General features: G+C 41.6%; 1 protein-coding gene across 1 annotated transcript; it reads right to left on the bottom strand.

Moving 5' to 3' along the window:
• Positions 1-4,576: 4,576 nt before the first annotated feature.
• ALDOB (aldolase, fructose-bisphosphate B) lies at positions 4,577-13,604 on the bottom strand. The gene is made up of 8 exons (XM_033859276.2): positions 13,484-13,604; positions 12,475-12,686; positions 11,390-11,444; positions 10,287-10,447; positions 9,309-9,392; positions 8,262-8,436; positions 7,645-7,844; positions 4,577-5,328 (listed from the first exon to the last, which is right to left on the bottom strand). The coding sequence occupies exons 1-8, from the start codon at positions 13,593-13,595 to the stop codon at positions 5,233-5,235; spliced, it is 1,095 nt and encodes a 364-aa protein (XP_033715167.1). The 5' UTR covers positions 13,596-13,604; the 3' UTR covers positions 4,577-5,232.
• Between the last annotated feature and the right edge of the window lie 10,929 nt (positions 13,605-24,533).

Consider the following 24,533-nt stretch of genomic DNA (forward strand, 5'->3'; position numbering starts at 1 on the left):
CCAAGACACATAGTTTAGATACATTTTGTACAAATAAAACATAGTTCATATCTTTGCCTGTGCTATTTCCAGTCCAGGAGCCATGTTCTCAAGAACATACTTCTGATGTCAGTCCAATGACTAAGATAAACCTCTATATCACATTGACAGTCATTGTGTCCCTGGATCCAAGAACTGCACTCTGACTTCTCTGGCCTGTAAATTCCCCCAGGGTAAAACCAGGGCAGGACAAGGAAAAGTTGCAAGTGGCTGCATAAGAATGCCTTGACCTTGGATATCGTAAGAGAGAAGGGTAGAATTCTCTGACACATGAGACCTCGGGCTACAGCTTAACCCTGGTTGTTGTGAACTGCTGGAAGAATTGGTGCTATGGTTAGAATATGCTCTATATTTCACTGTGCCAGCATACTCAAAGGGCTGAGTCTATGCATGTATGTAAGCCTCTTTTTGAGAATTAGATGTAAAAGAATTTTGAATTTTCATTTGTCTCAGTGCTTGCCTCTCAAGTTCCAGTATAACAGAGACTTATTAGAATGCTAAATAGCTATGCTACGCAAGGAGAGTTTAGGGGTGTTGTTTTCCCCAATCTAAAGATGTCACATCCACTCACTGGCTTCCACCACCAAGAGGCTAGGCCCTATGTTGAATTGTTATGATGCACACTTAGCTGGCTTCCAGTTTCCTCCCAATCTTCTACATTCTAAAAACTAATTTTCAGCAATACCCTCTATTATGTTATTCCCTGCTCAAAATTATTCACAGGTCCCTATTTCTCATTACTTCAAGGCAAAACTTTTCATAAAATCCCTGTCCTATCTACCCTCCCACTCTACTGTGCCACTCCACTTGGCCTCACCATTTTAACCTAATTTCCCATAATTTCCCCAAAATACACAATCTGAACTCTAGTCAGGACACAGTTTTCATCTTCACTTCCACTCAAATGCCTGTGCCATTCTTCAAGAGCCAACTGACAGAGAAAAATATATTTATTCATGACTTATATATCTGGCACTTTGCATAAAATATTGCTAACCTCACAGCAACGCTATTTTATAGATGGGAAAACTGAGACTCAAGATCCCAAGATCATATAACTAGCAATAAACTGTCTGCAATTCATCCCACCTCCTTTGATTTCGGCACCTTGCCTATGCCACTGTAATTTAGCACATTATTGTATACGATTTTGTTTCTTAACTGTATCCTTGCCTTCCTCAACACAGTGGTAAGCATACAAGGACCATGTAGTATCTTTACAGCACCAAGCATACAGTAGTGCTAAATCAATACTTGCCGACTGATTTTATATATGTCTACATATACTGACACCCAGTACTGAGTGTTAGACTATTTCAGGAGCCTTAGGACCGAGTATGTTACAGCTAGAAAACCATATATGAGTAATGAAAAAAGAGCTGTAACTGACTGTGTCGAGCTTTGCCATTACTCCTGTCTCAATTCATCCTCTCTAGAAAATAGGCTTAGAGAATTGGTAGCATTACATGAGCCCTCAGGGCTCTACTGAGCATGGATAGTTCATCTGTTACTCTAGAAGCATGGCAGATATTGTTCTAAGGACAGGTTCACAATTTTTTTTTAATTTTTAATTTATTTTTTTATATAGCAGGTGGTTTAAATTCTTTATCCAAGAGCTTTGAGGATATAAGTGTTTTGGAAATCTGTATCTTTCATATTTTAGAGAGCAAATATATGTTTATGCTATACATTGTATAACTCCCTCTATAGGATCTGAGTCAGCATCTAAGATCAGACACATCTCTGCTTCCCATCAAGTGGAATCAAGATGACAGCCTTGAGTCAGGGTTTGCCACCAAATAATTTCCTGCAAACTTTTGAGAAAATTTTTGGTTTTTACAGCTTTTTGGATTTCAGAATTGTGGACAAGGGATTTTGAACATGTAATTGAAATGTACTGATTCATTTAATCTCTCAATAACTTGCGATACTATTATTTTGGAGCTGAAGAAACTGAACCACAGAAAGGTTGTATAAGGTGTCCAAGGTCACATGGCTAGGAAGCAGCAGAGCCAGCGTTTGAACCTAGGCTGTCTGACTCCAAAACCTGTGCTTTTCACCACCAAGAGTACTGCCTCCCCAGAGGACTTTGCAAATCACACTAGCCTAAGTCTCACCTACTGTTTATGTGACCTTGAACAACTGCCCTAGCACAATGAATGCCAGTTTCCTCCATTGCTGCTGTGAGTGAAATGTAGATGTCAGCTGGAGTCTTTTACCCCAGGACAGCTAGACCAGATAGTCTCGAAGTTCCATTCCTGATTTGCCTAAAGCCTGCTCCAAGATTTCTGCAAGTTTTAGAGGCTTATATTCTCATTGTCACAGTTGGCTTCTGCTTCTGCTAAATCAATTCACATTATGAATCATTATGAGTCATCTCAGCATCTTGTTTTTGTAAAGGACGATGTGGACTCATATGTGGAACTCAGCTCTCCCTCTCAAGAAGACAAATATGTTTATACGGTTGATATTTCTCCCATTCTCAAAAGTCTTTTAGTCACTTCCCCACAATTCCACATTGCCCTAGCTTCTCCCTGCCTTTTCTCTTTCCCCTCCTTTCTCATTTCTTCCTTTCTCCTCACTCATTTTCCTGCCCCTTCCCTCCCTTCTCTCCCTCTTCCTTTGCAGAGAAAAACCAAATTCCTCTTTTATTTCTCCCAGCATTTAGTAATTTTTTCTTGGCCTCGGCTTTGCTCCTTATGCCTTCAAGGTATCGTCTTCTCCCAGTGAATTATCGAAGTGTTTTCTCACATGAAGGCAGTTCCTTTTCTAAGAGTTCCTTCCCTTTTGTCACCCTGTGACGTCCAACCTAAATGTCACCTTCTCCCTTTCTGCAGCCAGCCATACTGACAGACTCTCCTCTACACTTCCCAACCCCCAGTCAATGGCATTTGTGTTTCTGGCTTAGCCACTCAAACTTAATTGTCTGGTATGCAAATACCATGGCTACCCTAAAGCTGAAACTTCTTTTAATTACTTTCAGTGCCTACTACCAGGTTTTATTTTTAGTAGGTGTTCAATAACTACTAGAATAAATCTGACAGTGTACCAAAAGCTAGGACGTAACTAATATATTCACTCAGTGATCACACAGTTAATAGGAACTGCAGTCTGTAACACTTGTCTTCATATTACCATGAGTGAAGGAAATTACTGGGGTTGAGGTTTCAAAGACAACTGTAGTGCTTTAGTCAGGAAAATATATCAGATGATAGCCAGGGAAAATGCATTATATAAATCCTCATGCTGAGTGAAATGTAATTCAGCCTTGACCAAAAGACATAAATAGCTCAGCCTTGATTATAAATTCATACCCAACCCATAAATGAGAATCTGAAAGGTTTCTTTACAACTTAGGGTCAGTGATGCTGAATAAGCTCTAGATAAAAATTTTCTGGCAGAAAAGCTTTGTCACACCAGGTGTTACCAGCATTTAGGACAGCTTAGCACATCAACTACTTGCTGACTGAGTGGATGAATACAAAAAGAAATGTAAAAGACCTATAGCACTGGTGGCAGAGGTATTGAACACTGCCTGTTGCCCTGCCCTTACCTTCCTCCATGGCCATGTGTCCATTACAGGAGAAAGAGACCGGAATACTAATCTCTCAACTCTATCCTAAACCCCTAAATATATGACCATCAGCAATTAATTTTATTTTTCTATGCTTGGTTTTATCATCTGTAAAATGAAAGCCTTGGGTTAAATGACCTCTAAGGTAGGTCTGAATTGCTCATATATATATATATATATATATAGTAGTTGTTTTTAGACAATACAGATATGTGAAAATAAAACACTCAAACATTGTAAGAGCATGTATGTAAAAATCTTCCCTGTGCCCCATTTCCAGGTCTTTTTCCTCAGAAGTCCTTTTGAACAAATTCTGCTTTATTATCTAAATCATATGCTTATGCCTCTATTTCCTAATTTATTTACTCTAAATAATACCATTTATCTTTGTACTCTTCAAGACAAAGAATTTACTACCTTCTCCTATATCTTAATTATAGGTATGAATATTTTAATGATTTATATCCATTTCCCTTGTTACTTTAATAGACTTAAAGCACTGTTTTTTTTTAAAGCACTATTTCTTAATCCATCAATTTCAAGTAGTATCCTGACTCCCCACTAAGTAAATTAGTGTTCCCTTTGCTTTCCTTCACTTCTCCTCCCCCTGAATTTCCCACCTCCTGTCATTTACTTTTTTTTCCACCAAAATCATTACTTTTATATTGTCCAAAGTTATAATGTTTAAATTCTCTCTTGTAACTATGGTGGTCTTTAATGCTTTTTCTATAGGTTAATTCTGAAAACTGGAAGTCAATAAGGTATAATTATGTGAATATTTCTTACTGCAAAACTAGGCAGTGTGCTTGGATATGCAGAGGAAGATGCAGTCCTATGTCACCAACCTGGGCCACTTGAAGAGGAAATGCTCCAAGCATCAGAGTCACAGTGATTCTTTTATTACACTCCATATGTTGCTTGAAATCATTTGACATTGTAGCTTGCTTCACATTATGAATAGCTTTCATTTCTAAATACCCTCAAGCTTGAAATCTAGCTTGGTAGTTCTCAAACTTGGCTGGAGCGTGGCCTGAGTATCTGGGTTTTTAAATTTTGGTTATTCCAATGAGTAGCCAAAGTCGAGGATCCTGACCACTAACATCAGTCGCGTCTGTGGAGTCTAAGGTAATGAAACATATTGAGCCCTTTGAAAGCAAGAGCAGAAAGTAAAACCTGATACACACTGAAGGTTTGTAGAACATTTTATTTCTTTTTTGGTTGTAGCTGTCTCCTTCATAACCTACCACTGCTAGGACTGTTTAATAAGACACAATTCTCTGCACTCAGCTTATGAGGTGTTTCATTTGGTTATGTGGATGGACAGTTGATACTGTTTTAAAGTTTATTCTTTTCTTAGATGGATACTGTGGGCCATGGGGAGCTGGAAGTGTTGTAAGGAAATCACTGTGTGAAATTTCATCAGATCCTTGATATTCAGACTTAGGTTTCAATAATTGATTTTTTTCCTTGTGTCTAAGAACTTAACATGCATTGTGTTTCCAGTAGTTCCAACCTAATTTTGTCTAATTTCCAGGGTCAGTCGAAAGGTCATTGTTTCCTTTCTGCCCTCCTACCAAGACACCTAGAAGCGCCAGAGCCTGGCTGGTCGGCCTCAGATTCTAGTAGGTATAGCAGGCTGTGAAGAGCGACTGGGTAGAAGCAGCACCAGAAGAGCCCGTGTGAACATACTGTCCTTTGGCTGCCTGGCAGTTAGCCTAAAAAACAAGTGTGATAGAGGAGACCGAGTTAGAGCAACCCTCTGCTTGACCCTCTTTGCTTCTCATTTGAAATCAGCTTCACCTTCATGTGAGTTTTCTCTGTACAGTGATTTTGCTAAATATTGCTGCTGATACCATTCCTTTCCTTCTATAATGTTACTTCCTTTTTTTATCCCAGTTTTCTGAGCATTTCTCAGGCAAGCCTGAGGTTTGTGTTACTGAGAAGGTTTCTTTTTAGTACTAACAATATTGCAACAACAGTACTAGAAATTCAAGTTAAGAAACTTCTCACTCATATAGTGATAAGGAAACGGAAATTTCAGTCCCAATTTGGGAACCTTGGAATAGTTGAAATAGTCTGCTAGAAAACTGACCAGACATAAGGTCAAGCATCAAGCAGATGCAGCTAAAGCTTTACTATAGCAAAAAAAATTTTTTTAATACATTTTCCATTTTCTACCTATATTTGTCCATAAGGATATATAATTTTTATGTAGTTGTTATCATAATATCATTTGATACCCTGTGTAAATTCCAATTGAAGGTGAGTTAAGAATTATGAAACCTGTAATAATACTCAAATGCCACTTAGCAGTACCCCGTCTTCAAGTCTCTGTTGCTATTGTCCAATCTCTCCAGGACTTATTTCTACATCTACAGTGATTTTCAAAGTTAGGTTTCATGGACTTAAGCACTTGTTAGAAATGGAAATTCTCTAGCTTGACCCCAGAGCTTCTGAATCAGAAACTCTGTCGCTGGGTCCAGCCACCTGCGTTTTAACACGCCCTTCAGGTGATTCGGATGCATGCTCAAGCTTGAGAACCGCAGCTCTAGATGATAAACTCAGCATCCCTTCTTCTGTGTGGATGACCCTTCTGAGCCTTACTTTCATAATCCCTCCATCCTATTAGCTATATTAGCTTCCCCCTCATCAGCCACACACCAGCACATCCATATCCACCATCATCACAAGATAAAGCACTACTGTAAAATCTCACACCTCTTTATGCCCCTGAGATGATTTTTTTAGCTTCTCTGTACCCTTCCTTTCCTTTAGTGCCTCATCATCAAACTTCTGGCTACACCTGATTCCTTGCCCAGTCTCCTCTGTCATAAGCAAGCCGAATAAAGCTGTCAATCAAATTTTGGTACTGTTTCATCTCCCTGTTAAACTTGGATTCTTCAACCCTGCTCTTTCCCATTTAGGTTGATATGAATCTTGCTACATGCATAAGAGAGCTATTAGGAACGTTCAGGATCTAAGTTAATGTACCACAAACTCTCATTTCAGCTGCATCTTGCTTGATGCTTGGCCATAACCTCTGGTCAATTTCCTAGCAACTACTTCAACAGCTATTCCAAGTTCCCCACTGTAAAGACTGAAATCTCCATACCCTTATCATTCTCAACAGATGGCCTCACCTGTAATCAGTGATTAACCATTGCATCTCTCCACCTCTACAGACCTGATTCCAAACCCATTCTGTCTCTTCTTTCCTATCTCTCCCTCCTTTCTAAGACCTACTCTGCCACCCATATTTAATATTTAGTCTCATGCAGTACTGTTTCCTCTAAGTCCTTGTCCTCTTCTAATCTTTAATCTCTCCTCTGACTCCTTCTGCTTTACAGTTAAACGTGACAATCTCTCCTATCTGGCTAAACTCTAAGCTCCCTGAAGGCGGTGGCTGTGTCTGCTTTGTTCACCCCAGTGCTTGGCTCCTAGTAGGTATTCAAAAAGCAATTTTAGTAGCTAAATAATACCATCTTTTGTCCTCATTGTTCCTGGTAAACTTTCTGTGTCTTTTCCTGACAAGCGTCTTGAATGGGCACCTTTCCTTTACTGACCCTGTTTTGTTGAGGGTCACTGATATGCCCCTCAATGACAGTATCAGCCTTTTCTCTGCCTTAATTTTTAATCTCTTTGTAGCGCATTGTTGTTGACCTCTTGAAACTTCATTCATTTGTTCCCAGAATCCTTGGTTCATCTTAATGTATTATTGCTGCTTGTCTTGGTGGCTTCTCCTCTTCATCTTCCCAAAATAAAACGTGCCCCAGGTTCACTCCTTGGCCCTCTCATCTTCCCTCTAAAGTGTCTCTGTGGAAACTGTCCTTCAATCTACCATCATCAACTGTACTACCAGTGCAGATAATTCAAAACTCTGCAGCCTTAACCGTCCTACTCAGCTCTAATGCCACATTTGAAAATGCATGGTAGACAACTCTCTGGAAATACCTTTATGGCCTGAAGAAAGCAATGCAAGCAGGCCCCAAGTATCCACTTGATCAAGTAGATAAGAGGTAGTAGCATCTTACCAGGGCCCGCTTCATAAAAGCCTCCTGGGTTGCCTTCTTGTTTGCAGCCTTGCCACTCCAGGCAGCCAGTGCACTGGCCTGCAGGGCCCGTCCATAAGAGAAACTTAGTTTCCAGGGCTTTGGTAGAGGGCAAAGGTTGATAGCATTGAGGTTGAGAGTAGCATCCTCTTCACTCATGCCACCAGACAAAAAGCAGATGCCTGGAAGGAGAGAAGCCATTCCACTCCACTAGTCCCAGTATGTACCCTGCTTGAAAAAGCAAGGAAGGAGCCTGAAAGAAATGTAATGTCTCAATCTTTCCTCCAATTGATTTGCATGGGACTAGGTTGGAGAAATTAGTTTGCCTTTGTTGAAGCTAGTTGGACTAAGGAGAGAAGGGCTTTAGTAAATAAGAGGGCAGTGAAATGTTGAGGAAATCAATGGATTGTGTGCATTTGGACAGACTCAGCATAGGCGGTATCACGGAGTTCAAGAGGGAAGTGCTGGCTGCATGTGAGATATCAGAGGTCTATTTCATGGCTAGAAGCAGACTACTCCTGGACAAATGCAAATGCTTATGGCACTCCTTCAAAGAATAAGGACTAAGACCTCAAGTCAGAGAAGAAAGAAAACCTTACCAGGAACAGCTGCAGGAACAGTACGGTAGAGAGCTGTGACAGTGGCCATTGCCACCTGCTCTGGAGTATACTTCTTGGTGGAGGCATGTCCAGCAGTCACCATGTTGGGCTTCAACAGGGTGCCCTCCAAGTAAACATGATGGTCATTCAGGGCCTTGTAGACAGCAGCCAGGACCTGAAGGACAAGAGGCCCAAATAGGTGAAACCTAGAACCAGCCGTAGAGTTACCTGACCTTGACACTTCTACACTGCAGGGACGCAGGATGAAGGAATTCCCATACGTTACTTGGCCAAAGCTTCCCAACCAGCCCCTAGGCTCAGTCAGGGTGATGCCTGCAAACCATAGCCATTGAGCACAGCCAAGTTGGCCTGTCCCTGCTGCCCCTCCCCTAACTGCTCACCGCATGGACTACCAGCATGGCTCTGCTTCCTAGAGGCCCTTCACTCCTTCCTTCCCATTACTCCCTTTGGTCAGTTAAACCTGCCTTAATTTAGTTAGTTGGGGACATGTAAACTGGCCTCCATTCTCCATCCCCATAGAAGCTGAGTGATCATAAAAATAAACATTTTAGAGACAGAAGTGCTTTCAGATCTCATTTCAGTCCACCTCATTTTGCAAGAAGAGAAACTGAGGACTCTCTTACTCTCTTACAGATATATTGTGGCTAATTTAAAGTAACATGTGAAAAAATTACTTTCTAATTATATTTTCTCATGGGAGCCTCAGCTTATTTTAAAGTTTCTTAGTTTAAACATAATGGAACTGAGGTCCAAAAAGGTAGTATGACTTGCCCCAGGTCCCACAGCCGGGACCATGGATGCTCAAACCCTAATCTTGGTAATGCAGTTCCTGTGCTTTTTCATAAGGAGTGTACCATGTGCCCAAAAAAGTACAAGGTTTGATAATACCTCTTTACCTTCTCAATGCTACACAATGATTCTAACTGTAGAATACCTCATATATAACAGCTGATATATGTTAAGTAACAACAGTTGTTTAAAACAGATTTTTCAACTGGCATTGGGACCTTTATATATAAGACTTACCTTCTCAGTAACATACTGGCAATGTTCCATGTCATGGTCTCCATCAGCAATTACCTCTGGTTCAACAATGGGTACTAGCCCATTCTAAAAAGGAAAATGGAGCGGACAGAATGAAGCTCTGTTCACTAGGATCCTTTCTTTAAGAAGATATTTAACAGTTGTAATTGGTACAAGGTTGACCCTCTTATGGAGATATACATATAGGTGACTTAAAGGCAATGAAATTTAATGGGATGTCTAGTAAGCATTTGTGGCTTAGCCAAAAAAGAACAGTGAGGGAAAAAAAGTTTTCCTGGAAATGGGGTAAAATAAATTCAATTTATTTTCTTAATTTCTATATCTTATTCTAGAGACTAATCTAGCTAAATCAGAACCTAGCTGTCACCCTTTTAGGGCTGTCAAGCTTAAATCACCAATAAAGATGCCTCTCGTATGAATTAACTAAGGAATTCAAGCAGAGTTTACAATTCTGACTGGGAAGCTCCAAGTACCCAGAACTCAGGTAACCTCAGCATAGCACCTGCACAAGCAAATCAGGCTTAACCTGGATCCCAGAGACACTTCAACATATGTTGGAAACTTTAGCATCAAGCTACCATCCTCCAAGAAATTATATGAATTGGAACCAGATCAAAGCTGTCACCCTTGAGCTGGGGACTTAAGAGGATCATGTCCTTGGACGCGGTGGAGCATAGACAAGCAGATGCCCTGCCCTCAAGAGCCTATGCTTTTAAGACTCAGTTTACAGTGCTTTGGTAGAGGGCTACACTTGATGGTATTTGCCTTTTGGACTCATAGTTGACTTGTGGAACCAAATCTTACCCTACTACACCTAGTAAAAGCAGTGAAAAATGCCATCAGGATATACTGGTGAGAGAAAAGGAGGGGGATCATGTGTGGTTACAGTAAAATTAGGAAGATGGGCTTTGAAGAAAGCTTTCGCTTCCTGTATTTTAGCCCAAAGGGAAGGAAAAGCACCTGCTGACAGATGCTGGCATAGCGGGCCAGGGTGTTGGCATTTTCCTGGATAGCAAGGTGGGATGGACACTGGTTGTCAATCTTCAGCACAGCACGCCACTTCCCAAAGTTAGCACCATCTTTCTTATACTGAGCACAGCGTTGAGAAAGGCCATCAAGCCCTGCAAGTCACGAGAGAGAAAGGCTTCTTTGCACCCCTGACCGCTGGGGCTGCTGATAAAGTGAAGTTCACCCTTGGCTTAGCTTTCAGTCATACAGCTTGAGGACCCAAGACATCCAGGCAAAGAAATATTACATCCAGCAAAGAAATGAACATCCCAGTACTGAGCCAAAAGACCTGGGTTAATAAATATGGTTTTGATATATAATACATATTGGATAAGAAGAATAAAGGGAACTAATAGTTATTTAGTACTTACTTTGCTCCAAGGCATGATTCTAGGCATTTTGCACACCTTATCTCATTTAATAATCATAACAAACCTAATAGCTGTTATACTGTTATGACCTAATAGTCATATTACACAACCTTCACAGTTGTATATTCATTTTGCAGATTTGGAAACTGAGGCTCTGAGAGGTAAAGTAACTTCACCAAGTTTGACAGAGCTGGGATTCAAATTCTGCTTAGATAATCCAATGCTATGGTTCATACTTGTCTACTTGGGCAGTGATGTACCTTGCAAAATTATATAAGCAGTAAGTAACGGAAGCAGCATTCAAACCCAAGTGTGTCTGATCCCACAGCTTGGACTCTTTCCTCTCTACTGATGCTAGATTTTTCTAAAATAATATTCCCAAGTATAAAATATCTTCTCTGTGCAAGACACTGTGATAAGCACTCTATGTGCATTGTCTAATTTAATCCCACAACTATTCTGCAAAGTAGATATTGTTATCCCATTTTAACTGAGACTCAGAACATTTAAGTGACTAGCCTGAGGGCACACAGTTACTAAATAGAGGAGCTGGGGCTGAAGAACAGGTGTGTGGCTCTAAAACCAGTGTGATAATTCATATTTTGTTTTCCCTCAATCACTTCTTTGCTTCCTTCATTTCTGGCATACACTGGCATGATTCATATCAGTGGGCAATGTCCTTACCTTGAATGGTGGTTTCCTTGTTTGTTCCTGCAAGGGGAGCACCTCCTTGGTCTAACTGTGAATATAAATAATTAACAAGTTATTAGCAGGTGTCAGGTATCTCAGTAAAACACAAGCAGAGCCTCTGGTGCTAGATTCTCATCTTTCACAAACCAAGGAGTTGAATTAGGAAGGTATTGTATATTAGGCATTCAGGGGACACAACTCAGTCCATAGCAGAAGGGAAGTTACCTGGAAAGAACAATGTAAGACTGTCAACCCTAAGAGGAGGGAAAGTATAGAAAGCACAGGGCTGGAGCTTGGAAAGTAAGAAGTAATCTCTTAGTACCTGGGATGCAGAGGTGCCATGTAAGAGCCACTTCCTTTAAATTATTCATTCATTTATTCAAGAGACATTTATTGAGCACTGCACATGCCAAGCCCTATGCTATTACAGGAGATAAGAAGAATAAGGATGCAGCCTCTACTCTCAGCATAACAGAGGCTAAGGTCATGAGCCCAAGAGGTAGACAGTCTGGGCCTGAACTGGCTCCAATTTTGCCTTGCTGTGGGCAAATTACACTAGTTGTAATTCTGTTTTCTATCCTCATCTCTAAAATAGGGATAATAACTGAGTTTACCTCCAGAGGTTGTGAGGAGGAGTAAATGAGTGCTTGGAGTTGTAAGCACTTGACAAATACTAATGATCACTCGAGAAGTTCACGTAGTTTTGGAAGACCCAGTTACAATAGAACAGTAAGTGTTTTAACAATAACAGCTATCATGAACTAAATAATAAGGGTGTGACAGGAACTGTTTTACAAACTCATTTCATCCTTATAAGAACCTGATGAGGAAGGTACTATTATTCCCATTTTAGAAATGAAAAAATTGAGACACAAAGAGATTAAGTACCTCGTAGAAAAATGGTTGAAGGAAGAGGGTACTGGAAAGGTCTAGAAGAGGATCTGGTTTTCAGTGGGAAGGTGATGATGGAAAGGAGTGAGAAGAGCAATTAGATGATGAGAGTGGTCCTCGTGTTGGCCGTGACTCAGCCACTGTGTTGGGAGTGGGCCTGTGGTGAGGTGGGAGCGAGATGCATTCACCTTGATTCCCACCACGATCCCTTTTTCCTTGAGGATGTCTCTGAACAGCCTTCCTTGGCTGTCCTTCTGGTAGAGGGTCTCATGGAAAAGGATCACGCCCCCAATGCTCTGGCTGATAGAATCATCCACGGTGAAGAGGATTTCGCGGAACTGCCGGCGGTTCTCTTCAGTGTTCTCCACCTTGATCCTCTGCAGGCGGCTCCCCATGGTGCCTATGTGGGTGAGTAAAGGCAGCATAAGGAGCAAGCCAGGGGCTCCCCTGCCGTCCTCCTCCATGCCAACTAGTGACCCTCACCAGGATGGACAGCAACACTGTCTTTTTTATTCAGATCATCAGAGCTCCTGCCTCGTTTTCTGTCTCCCCAGGGAAAGACTGTTGTTGCTGTCAGGATGCTGATGAGGAAGTGCATGGTCTGGTCGTGTCAGGGTCAGGGTGGAAGCCACCATAGGGTCCAAGTGGGGCTGCACGGCCCTCAGGCCTCTCTGGTCCAGCCCTGATCTGACTGGATATACAGACAGTGGAAGGAGGGGTAGGGCAGGCTGTTGACCTCTCTGGCTTCCATAATTTTATGGTGGGCCATGCAGGCCACCGCAGCTCTCCCATGTGCCATCCTGAGCTGCTCTCAGTCACAAGCGCTGCCCTGTTCCTGATGTGGACGTTTCCCTGCTCTCAGTGCCCTTCCTTGGCTGACTTTACACTGACTTGTCATTAGCGGCAGAGGTCTCATCCTGCTTACTGAGTTCCTGGCCTCGCTACAGCTTGGATTCAAATGATCCCTGGCAAGGGGGTCTTAAAATGGAGGGCTTGAGCCTGTTTGCTTGGTGTTCAGAAATGTGCCTTCTGGAATGACAAGACTCAAAAGGTCTATGCTTACTGAGTCTTCCGCTCCCACTCCTGTGCATATAAACCTTTACTTCCTCTGAGAGGAAAGAGAATATGATTATCAAGTTGCCTTTGCTAAGTGTAGAATCAAGAGTATGGTTGTTGTGTGATGTTTCTTGCACTCACCTACAGACTCATCTGCAGCCAGGATCCCCTTCCCACTGGCAACAATGCACTGGGCAATTTCTGAGAGCTCCTTCTTCTGTTCTGAAGTGAGGGCCGGAAATTGGTAGGCCATGGTGACAGGTCTGGAAAAGAGTGCAGGAGAGTTAGCTGTGAACAGAACTGTGGGTCGCTCAAATGGACTCATGACCAAGACAGCAGGTGTGCAGAAGAGCTCCACAGGCCCCTCTGACATTTCTGGTCCATTTCCACAACTAGCTAAATAAATGAGGTCTGTTCTGTTTTGGGTTTTTCCCCCTTAAGCCTAAGTAGCTGCGATTAGCCATAATGGATGACGGTGGGATGACAAATTTCATGGTGATCCTGAAAAGAATGCCTTTCAGGAAACTTTTGGGATCACTGATCCTGAGACCGAACCAGCTAATGAGTATCCACTTAAATCTGACAAATAGAGGGCATGGCAGTAATTGACTATCTCTTTATTCTATGGATTCCTGGTACCATCAGGGGTTGGATGGCTTGAGGCCAGGACAGTGAGGCTTTCAGCCTCTGCGGCCATTCCTCACTTTGCTCTGTTAGCCTGTAGTCCCCCCAGAGTATTCTCTAGGCAGCAAGCTTGAGAGGAGAAACCACTATTTGCCCTTGAATTTAACCTCCCTTCAACTTTGAGACATAGAGGGTGGGGTGTGTCTCCTTTTTCTTATATTCAACCACCTATGAGACCGTTTGGGGCAGATGCAGAGGATTTTCCCTAAGCATTTCTGGGCTGGAGATTCCCGTTAGCTCTAAGGATGCTGACATCATATGTTGATTCCTGCTCCAGTAATTCGCAGCTTCACTGCTTTAGCAAGGAGAGACTGGCTCAAAGATCCCCTATCCAAGCAAGTTCTTAGTAGTGGTCATTTGAAGGGGATCATTGCTCGTGTTCGGCCGCCACTTTGGGCTAGTCTTGAAGATGCAAGCTCACAGGACTCTTATCTTGGATGTAGAAAGAATGGTTTTGCATAGGTTGGATTATCAAAGAATAAAAATGGTAGTAAAGATTATCTTGAGCGATTTCCTATCCAACCCTGTGGCCTCCTCCTTTCCCCAGTCTCCTCTCCCCTCATACACTCATACACAGGGTAGATGCCCTGTATCTGCTTTCTACTTTCTGGAAGCCAAGGGACACCTCAGTTCTCTTTTGATCCATTCGACAATGAGGTAACCAGGACAGGTATTATCTTCATTAATTAATGAACAAGCTAAGATTCCGAGAAGTTAACTGACTTGTCCAAGGTCCCAGCTAGGATGAGGCAGAGTCCCCCACCCAGTTCTCCTTCTCATGGCAAATTGATTTCTTCACATTTTCTGTATCCCTTCAAGGTAGGCTCTCAGAACTCTGTCCCTTGATATGAGAAGTCAATCGCTACTGAACTAATTCCTGAGACGGTATAACTAATGGCGCTCTTACTGTGGCTACTCTCATTTCAATACTTAACCCCAAGGAATGGAACCACGATGCTGTCATTGGGGCACCAGGACAGGTTAGTGGGCAATGATTTCTAAAGATGATTTTCCAAGGCCCTTCACATCCCAGCCAACTGAAGATAGTATTTCTTCTGTTTATATATTAATTTCTAAATTGTAGTCAGGGACTGTTAGCTTTGGACCTGGCTACCAGATCTTCATGGCAGATAAAAGCCAACCTGAGGTTGGTAACCTTCAGGCCAAAGTACAAATTTTCTCTCAGTTTAGATATCTGCACAAAGGAATTGACAACTACCAAAAAAATAATGATGTTTCCTTAATGAAACAAAAGGAAAACATAGCCCAATAATAGCAAATGATCATTTATTGCCAAGCACTCTGCTAATCGCTTTACATGCACTATAAAATTTATTCCTCACAATAATCTCAAAAGGTAGTCAGACTTCCCCCTTCTCCCACCCTCTGCCATATAATAGATAAGGAAAGAATATAAGGCAGTTTAATTATTTGTCCAAGGACAAATAGCTAATAAGGCACAAAGCTGGGATAAAAGGCAGTACTAGTACTCCCTCTTTCAAGTAAAGAGTGAGACTGGTGAAAGGAATTGGCCTTTGGATGACTCTAATGTCCTTGATGACACCCCCAGAGTACCCAAAATCATTGGGCTGTGGATCATTACCCCCACATCACATTACCAATTCATAAATATCTGACACGTTCACATGGAAGTAGATCAGACAGACCTGGGCTCAAGGACCAGCTCTGCCTCCTCTTCACCGGGACCATGGGCAAGGTGGTAACTTCTCTGAGTCTTAGCTTACTATGGATTAAATGGCTATAATATCTGCTCTGGTTGTCCCACTGCCAAATGGATCACATGCAACCTGTGAGCACCCTGCTCATTGTAGTTGCTCAGAATATATTTATTGAATCACATGATAAACATGAAGAGGCTTTATAATGCATTATGAAAATGTCAGGTATCAGTATTTCTCTCTTTTTTAATTTAAAAAATTAATTGCCTAAGGGACTTCCATATTTCTGTTTACTACCAAGCTATTTTCTTCAGTCTGAGTGTGCTGACTCAACCAGAAAAGAAAAACAGAGAAAAGGTCAAATTGAACAAATACTGTTTATGAGAAGTTAAACTTCTACAGAGGGATTAAAGTTCTGTACCACATCAGCACAAATGCTGCTTTCCTGTTAATCATAAAACAGGGTCACAGGCCACTGTTCACCACTGGAAGAGAGGAGGCCAGCTGGAAGTGGGCAATGATAGAGAATGATTTCTGTGCCCCTAAGCCTCTGCTTACTGAGGTCTCAAGCCAACTTTTTAAAAAGTGTGACAGGAAGTTGTTCGCATTATATGATTAAGTAAAAAAATAAAGCAAGTTTCAGAAAAGTATGCAATGCATAATATCACCCTTTTTCTAATTAAAAAAATGGTATACACACATACTGTTCATGGGTCTATATAAGCAGATAATAACCACACTGAGGTTACTCCTGGGGAATGAAACAGGGTGGGGTGACTCACAGTTCACTTTATGGATTTTTTGTAACGTTTGATTTATCAGTAAGTTTATATATTACATTATTTACTTTACATAATATATTAACAGGTAATATTGATATATATGCAAATCTGGGAGAAGGTTGTGAGTACAAACATATATGAATAGAGGGCAACCACAGAAAAACAGAGCTACAAGTGATCTCAGAGATATCTGTATCAACCCTGCTAACTTTAGAGATGAAGAAATTGAGGCCCAGGAAGAATATGTCTGATGCCCCGTCTAAGTTGTGATGTTTCAGGACTGTAAATCACATGCTACTGGCTTATGACTCGGAATTCTTTTCCTAATCCTTCTTTAGCAGAATAACAGATGAAATCCTATAGTATAATTCTTTCTGCCTTCTTTGAAGAGGTTCTGTGAAAATATAATAATTTGTAAAATACCAATATTTAACTCCTGGAGAAATATAAGGGAGTAGAAAATCCATTTGCTTCTCCATGTACAAGGCAGATGGATTTTCAAGAAGACATACATGAAGGGCTTATTCACTGAAAGCCCATGATTGTCAGGCACTGCATGCAGCACTTTTTTATAGACAGATGCAGGAAGATGCCCACAGCTTCGTTACATATCTGATGCCACAGTGGTAAGTACAGTGAGATGCTCCAGAACAGCCTGATCCTTGGAGCCTTTGAACACACATGGAACAGCTCAGAAAGAGACCTGAGTGTTGCTCTTTCCTCTAAATTGGCACCTAAGCCAAAGGAACTCCTAGGTTTACAGCAACTACACTCCATTCCCTGCCCCAGCACCTCAGGTCTAGTCTGGGCCTGGGTTGTCTGCAGATGAGCCTTGGCTAAAGTGATGGTGGCAGCAGCGCTAGAGTCCCTGCTGGATCCACATTAGCTAACGGAACCCTAGGTAACTATGTAAAGAGAAGTTTATTTTAAAAGGCAACATATCCTCACCTATTCTTCAGATAGTAGAACAAATGTACCAAAATACATCAGCAGCTTTTGATTCCAAATATCTGAAGCTGTAGGATCTTCAGAGTAGGAAATGTTACAGAAAGTATCAAACAAGGGAAAGTTTTGACAATTCATAATCAAAGGACGACTATACTCTGTGATGCCTGTTCCATTTTCTCATTTGAGCAGTGGGTGAAGACGAAGGGCAAAACAGGCCAAGAGTTCATTTCTGTGACAAAGAAACTTCAGTGCTAGTACTAGTAGGTGTGGGAAGAGAATGAAGAAAATGACATAAGGCGATAGATAGTAAATAAATCATCGGAATAAGCAGTTGTTATGGAGGGAGTAGAAATGAACAGGAATCTCAAACACTGAGTAGAACCCAACCAAACAGGAGTATTCAAGATGTTTTTCCTTCGCCAAAGCCTCAGAAGAGCCCTCCTACAGGTAACACTGGTAGCTGGCATCAATCCTGAGCATTTGCCACCACTCAAAGAGCCAGGGGAGGTAGGGAGAAAAACAATCATTTCAGCAGATCACCACGTTTTCAGCCACCATCACATTTTTCCTGAAAACAAAAGCAAACAAACTTTCCCCTCGCCAGGCTTAGCGCTATCATTAACCCCTGACTCCCTGGTGCAGTCCTGAGAGACAAAGGAAGTTCTTTTACTTACAGTCTGAGAGAGGAGAGTCCTCTTAGAACTATCAGAAGCTGTGGATGAGGCAGCAGCTGCCAAACAGGAGGAATCTTCAGGAACACACAGTTTTTATAGACTTCTCACCCAAGGGTTTTTTTTGTTTGTTTTGTTTTTTGTTTTAACTTTTACCCTCCCCTTCCCACCTTGGCCTGGTAGAGAGGTGTTTAACCAATAACTCTGATTGGCTCATAAACAGCCAATCCTTCTAATCATGCTCACACACTCTCTGTACTCACAGAATGTTAAAGCTGTAAGGGACACCTGGAGACCTTGTAGTTCTCAATCCAGACTCTTCATTTTACAGGTGAGGAAACGGAGACACAGAGGATTAGGATCGGTAACGCAGTGAGTGGGGGACTGGGCTCTGGAGTCCACCAAGGAGAACTGGGAAGTACGTTAGCTTAGCTCCAGCACTTACTACACACATTACCTTGGTCAAGTTTTTTTCACTTCTCTGAGCCTGAGTTTCCTCCTCTCTAAAGTGGGATCTGAATTTCACAAGAGCATTAAGTGAATTTATAAAGTACCTGCATATAGGAGGCATTCAAAGATCTGCATATAGGAGGCATTCAAAGATCCTTCCCAGTTCCCCCAAACCAAGCTGGGCTCCCTGATGTTTTTAATGTCAGAACACAATATCTTTTACTCTATTCTCATTCTCTCTCAACCTGTACATTTTTGTCTTTAAAGGTGGTAAAAACTAGAATAAAACTTAAAGTGACTGATGCAAGCCATCAGCTCCCCTAGTTACAGCACTGTCTAGGTACAAGTTCATTCTACAGGGTTTTTTCTCTGAGCATTAAACCAAAATCTAATTCAAGAAAAGGCAAATAAAAATAGTGTATGCTTCCTGAAGCAAATAATCAAATAAAAGTAGTGGAGGAATCTAAGAATAATGGACTGACCATGATCACAGGAAAGTATACATTCTCAGGAACACATTCCTTTGGAATAACTCATAAAATAGGAGAAAAGACTCTAAAAAACCAAAGTGCTCTATGGTATAAAGTGTAACACTACAATGAGTGAAATATTAATGAAATGAAGGAAAAAGAAGCAGGGAGCTGGGTTGTCTAAATAGAGCTGAAGCTCAGACAGCTTCTATAAGTGGAGAGTGTTAGACATTGAAGGTGATTATTGAAGGAAATTGAAATGTTTGGAGCACAAAACTGAGGCTCATTTGTCTGGGGAAGTTTGGCCAAGGCCTGTCCTAAGGGTAACCGAGCGTTAGACCAGCTGAGGTTCCCGTCAGCTCTCTTGACTCCACCTGCCTCCCCAAGGCACACTTTTTGGTTTCCCCATCTCCACCTGGTGCTTGATTCATCAGACCAAGATGATTGATCTGGGGACATGTGAGATCTCATCAAATTTGATTTTTGTTAAAGGAGAAAGGAGGAATAAGAGGAGGATGCTGATGAAAGAATGGAGCCTGGGGTTAGTGATCATTGTTGGGGGCCAGAGCTGGGGTGGTCAGAACCATAACTGAAACATTTTACCTGCTGAGAAATGTATGGTAGAAATAATTTTCCTTAGGCTACTAGTACTAATTATTCTTGTTACAACAATGACAACAATAATAATAGCTCTTCTTTGAAGTTCTATGATGCACCTGGTTCTTTTTATATATGATCTCTCATCTTAGCACCTCTCTGAGGAAAGGTTTATTAGCCCCACTTTCTGGATAAGGAAACTTTGGTTCAGAGAGGTCAAGTAAACTCGCCTAGAGTCACAGGACAGGTAGAGGGAGTGCCTGTCTCACTGCAGGTCAGTGGTCTAAAGCAGAGCTGCTTACGTTTTGGTGACCTCAGACTGCAGAGATTAGTTCTTTCCCTCTCCACCTCCCAGCAGCTTATAACCTTGGACGTTAAAACTATATTAATCAGGGAAGAATGACTTGCATCGGCAGACCTAGAGGGCCCTGATCTGCTGAGCATCGTTGCACGTGAACAGCAGACTGGCCAGGCATGTCCGAGGAGCATAAGTACACCTGTCCCTGAGTGGTGCCGCCTGCTGCTGCTCCCATGGCATCACCATTTGGCCACTTCCAGGCCAAATGTGCAGCTGAAAATCAAAGTTCAGTAAAGCAAGGATAAGGCTTAATGGACCTTAGAGAAACAGCAACTCCTGAGGAACACAGAGTGCTTGCAGTTTTTTTTTGTTTTTGTTTTTTTTTGCGGTATGCGGGTCTCTCACTGTTGTGGCCTATCCCACTGCGGAGCACAGGCTCCGGACGCGCAGGCTCAGCAGCCACGGCTTACGGGCCCTAGCCGCTCCGCAGCATGTGGGATCCTCCCGGACCAGGGCATGAACCCGTGTCCCCTGCATCGGCAGGCGGACTCCCAACCACTGCGCCACCAGGGAAGCCCTGCTTGCAGTTTTTTAAGTCTCTTAACTCAGTAAAATGTTCAAAATTGATATATCATGATGTGTGGACTTGGAGGCTGTGAAACATTGTGGAATCCCCCAACCTCTTTAGTCCTCAGTTTCACCATCTGTAAAATGGGCTAGTAATGCCTCCATCAGAAACTGATTAAGAAGGTGAATGAAACAACACAGGACTAGGGATTTAGTACAGTTATTTCATTAAATAACTGGATCTGAACGTATAATTCTGATTTAGAGGCCTCCGAATGCAGACTCTTCTCACAGGCAATAATAAGATGGTATCATTCAGGATCATTACTTTCAAAACCTCCAACAACTGCCTCATTTATTCTCCACTGTCTGCCCCACTCTAGATACTTCCAATTTGAATATGATTTTTACATGAGTTAAATGTATTCATGCACAGTATGAGGTCTGAGTCCACAAACTTGCACCTGCAAATAAATCTCATGTTTCATAGAGTTATACTCACTGTAGTATTAGTAACATTATAGACAAAGAACTTTCATAAAAACGGGCTACATCTACACAATGCAAGGAAGAACCATGGATGGATCAACATGACATTTAAAAACATCATTTCTAATTTGTGGGACAGACATTTTCTTACTGTATTGCAACCTGCTTTGGTGGCTGGGATGGTTTCAGGACCCTGAAACCAGCAGTCACTATCTGGGTCACAGAGGTAGGGCTAGTTGTTATCTCAGCATATTTCACAAAATTGTTATTGAGGTTCTGTGTGTACGGCACTTTGTTAGCTACAGGGACCTTTTGTAGAGAATAGAAGATGAATAAGACTGGCCTGTTCTCAAGAAACTTATAAGAGATTGGAGGAGAGGGTTGAGGTCAGAATCAAATTAAACCAAACCAAGTAAGAGAACGTACATGAAAGTATCAAGAGACAGTTGTGGCAGTGGTTGTTATTGCAGTGTTCATGGAAGACTCTATGAGATACATGACTGAAAAGTCTAGATAGTCTGGATTTTTACAAGTCTAGGTCATCTTCCATATCAACTGATTCAGCCCATCAGACTATAGAACCTACGTGGGTCTCCCCAGCATCCGGCACCATGCCTAAAGCACAGTAGTCACACAATCAATTTTTGTGAATAAATGAATCAATAAATATATGAATGCTTTCTCATCAATCTCAGAAAAGTCTGGAGTAACTGTCTTATAATTCTTATCCCAGAGAACTTTGAAATAATTAAGAGGTAGAACATGACCATTACTTTTTTCTAAAACTATACTAGGTTCTGAAAGCTCTTCTATCACTGTTTATTTGGAATTTCACAGACATCCAGGCTGCAGCTCCCCTGAAATGGTACACATGAACCACGGCCCCCTCTTCCCTTCTAAAAAAAATTGTGGTAAAATACACATAATATATAATGTACCACCTTAACCATTTTTAAGTGTTCAGTAGTGTTCATTACATTTACACTGTTGTGCAACCAATCTCCAGAACACTTTCCATATTGCAAAACTAACACCTTATATCCATTAGACAACAACTCTCCACTTCCCCCTCTACCAGCCCCTGGAGACTATCTTTCTACTTTCTCTCTGAATTTGACTTCTCTACGTATCTCATGTAAGTGGAATGATACAGTTTTGTATTTCTGTGACTGGCTTATTCACTTAGCATAATACCCTCAAGTTTCATCCATGTTGCACCACATGTCAGATTTTCCTTCTTTTTAAAGGCTGCATAATATTCCAGTGTGTGTGTATACATATCATATATATATATATATATATATATATCACATTTATAGGATATAGAGATAGAGATATAGATATCACATTCTGCCTATCTCTTCATTGGTCTGTGGACACTTGGGCTGCTTCCACCTTTTGGCTATTGTGTATAATGCTGCTATAAACATGGGTGTACACTTATCTCTTCAAGACTGTGCTTTCAATTCTTTTATGGTCCCTTTATTAATTTAGCAGCTTGATTGAAGAAGAAGTCACATACTATACAATTCACCTATTTAAAGTGTACAATCCAATGATATTTGGTATATTCACAGAGTATTAAATGTCAGTTTGTAAGAGAAATGTGGTAGGTTTTTTAAAAGCTCAGAATCTGAGGGTGTAAATTTAAAGCATCAGAATGAAGCCCAGGGGCAAGAGCCATCTGGGTGCAGCACACATGGGGATGGAAGAGTCAGGGATCACCTGAATTGCCTCATGGTGATTTTTTTCTATATCACTGTGAAGTCTGAATTCCGTGTATTCTAGGAAGACTAGAGTGCCTGTGTATGCTTATGTATCTCAGGTAAGTAACTTTAAAGTTATCCAAACTCTAGGGTTTAGAATACCACCCCCTTGAGACTAGAGAGAAAACTGAAACTTGAAATGTGATAAAGAACTTGAGGTTTTCCTTGCCTGAGGAAATGTGTATGTGCAGTTAGGATGCTGCAGAGGCAGAGTGAATTGGAAAGAATGGGCTGGAGAATTTCAGAATTGCTGAGAGAGCAGTACTTATCTGACAGGAAAGAGTTACACTGTTGTCAGCTGTGGCCACCACTGTCATTTTCCCCTAGTCCCTCATGGTGGGTTGTTTACTGCTTTGTCAGTGTTTTCTCTTGGTCTTTTGCTCAATCATCTCAAAGTCCATTTTTTCTCTCACTATCTAATCAGGACTGTCAGGTACTTATGTCATTTATGACCTCCAGCATAACATTTCTTTCACTCTTCCTTATCTCTTTGGTGAAACTGCCTGGTGGTCTAGTTGTACCCCTGACTAGCCATGGGACTGAAGGAAACTGCCTTCTCCCAGTCTCCCTTTTCTGATGTGTAAAGTGGACCTAGTAATACCATTCCTGTCTAACTCTACCACGTTGTTGCTCTGATTGAACAATATCATCTAAATGATTGCTATAGAATTACAAAGTGTAATAAACCATGTTACTTCATGGAAGCAGACATTACACTGCTCTGCAGCATGTACACACACACACACACACACACACACACACACACACACGTTGGAGAATCAGAAAACAAGGTCCTGGCCTTAGCTCTACCCTGAATAGCTGGATGACATGGCCCAAGGAAGGGCACTGCCATTTGTTGAGCGGTTACTTCTTACAGGGCCTTTTCTAGGCACCTCAGGAAGAAAACTTCATTTAATCCCCACTACATCCATCACCAGGGTAGGTACCGTTTTGGAGAGGAGGGAGTTGATCCTATCTCTGGCTGACGAGATATTTCACCATTAGTAAGCAGCAGGGCAGGGACTGAAATACAGATCTGTGACTCTAAAGCCAGCCTGGGACCTTGAACTCATCATCTGCATAGTGAAGGCGGGGGTCCCTTCTAGCTGCGATATTCTGTGGTCTTTTCCCCCCAAACTGCATGTTTTTTACATACACAGTTGTCCCAAAACAATGGAAATGGTTTTAAACAACAATATAAGAAACTTAAATTAGACCATAAAAAGTTTTCTTTGGGGAAGTACTGTTGAAATGGGTTATTTATTGACTAGAATTACTCAAAATGTATGAAAGAAACTGGTTGGTTCTAACTCCTTGTCTCTTATTCCCCTGCTCTTTGGGTTTATTACACCTCAGCACTCTTTAGGAATGAAGAGTGCCAGGCTGACCAGATCCAGAAGTACACTTCCCTGGAAAGCTGGACTAAAGGCCCAGACACTGAGGGGCAGGCAGCCAACCAGTATAAGCAGATGGCAGGCCAGTCAATTGCTGAGTGACCACCTCAGTGTCACCTACCCTCTCACAAAAGGAGGAACAGGGTCATTCAGCCTCCCAGGTAATTAATCCAGTCACCTACAAGCTCAACTTTCTGCCTTTCTGAAGGTCCAGCCATAAATTTTTTTGGCGAATCAATACAATTTAGTCATAAAGGATTTGGACTTTGAAGCCAGCTAGAACTTGCTCCCAATTCCAGCTCAGAGCTTCCTGGCTGTGTTACTTTGGGCAAGTTCTCTAACTTTGTTGAGCCTCAGTTTCCTCAGCAGAAAAAGAATAATAATAAAACTTAACAT

Source organism: Tursiops truncatus, chromosome 6 (genome assembly GCF_011762595.2).
Source record: "Tursiops truncatus isolate mTurTru1 chromosome 6, mTurTru1.mat.Y, whole genome shotgun sequence".
Lineage (NCBI taxonomy): Eukaryota > Metazoa > Chordata > Mammalia > Artiodactyla > Delphinidae > Tursiops > Tursiops truncatus.

Bases quoted from the DNA above. Each gene is read 5' to 3' on its own strand.
- ALDOB (XM_033859276.2), bottom strand. From the start codon at position 13,595: ATGGCCTACCAATTTCCGGCCCTCACTTCAGAACAGAAGAAGGAGCTC. The intron at 9,393-10,286 runs GTGCTTTTCCTT...TTTCCTTTTTAG, and splicing joins ATGCCAGCATCTGTCAGCAG to AATGGGCTAGTACCCATTGT. The intron at 5,329-7,644 runs GTAAGATGCTAC...CTTGTTTTTTAG, and splicing joins CTTTTATGAAGCGGGCCCTG to GCTAACTGCCAGGCAGCCAA.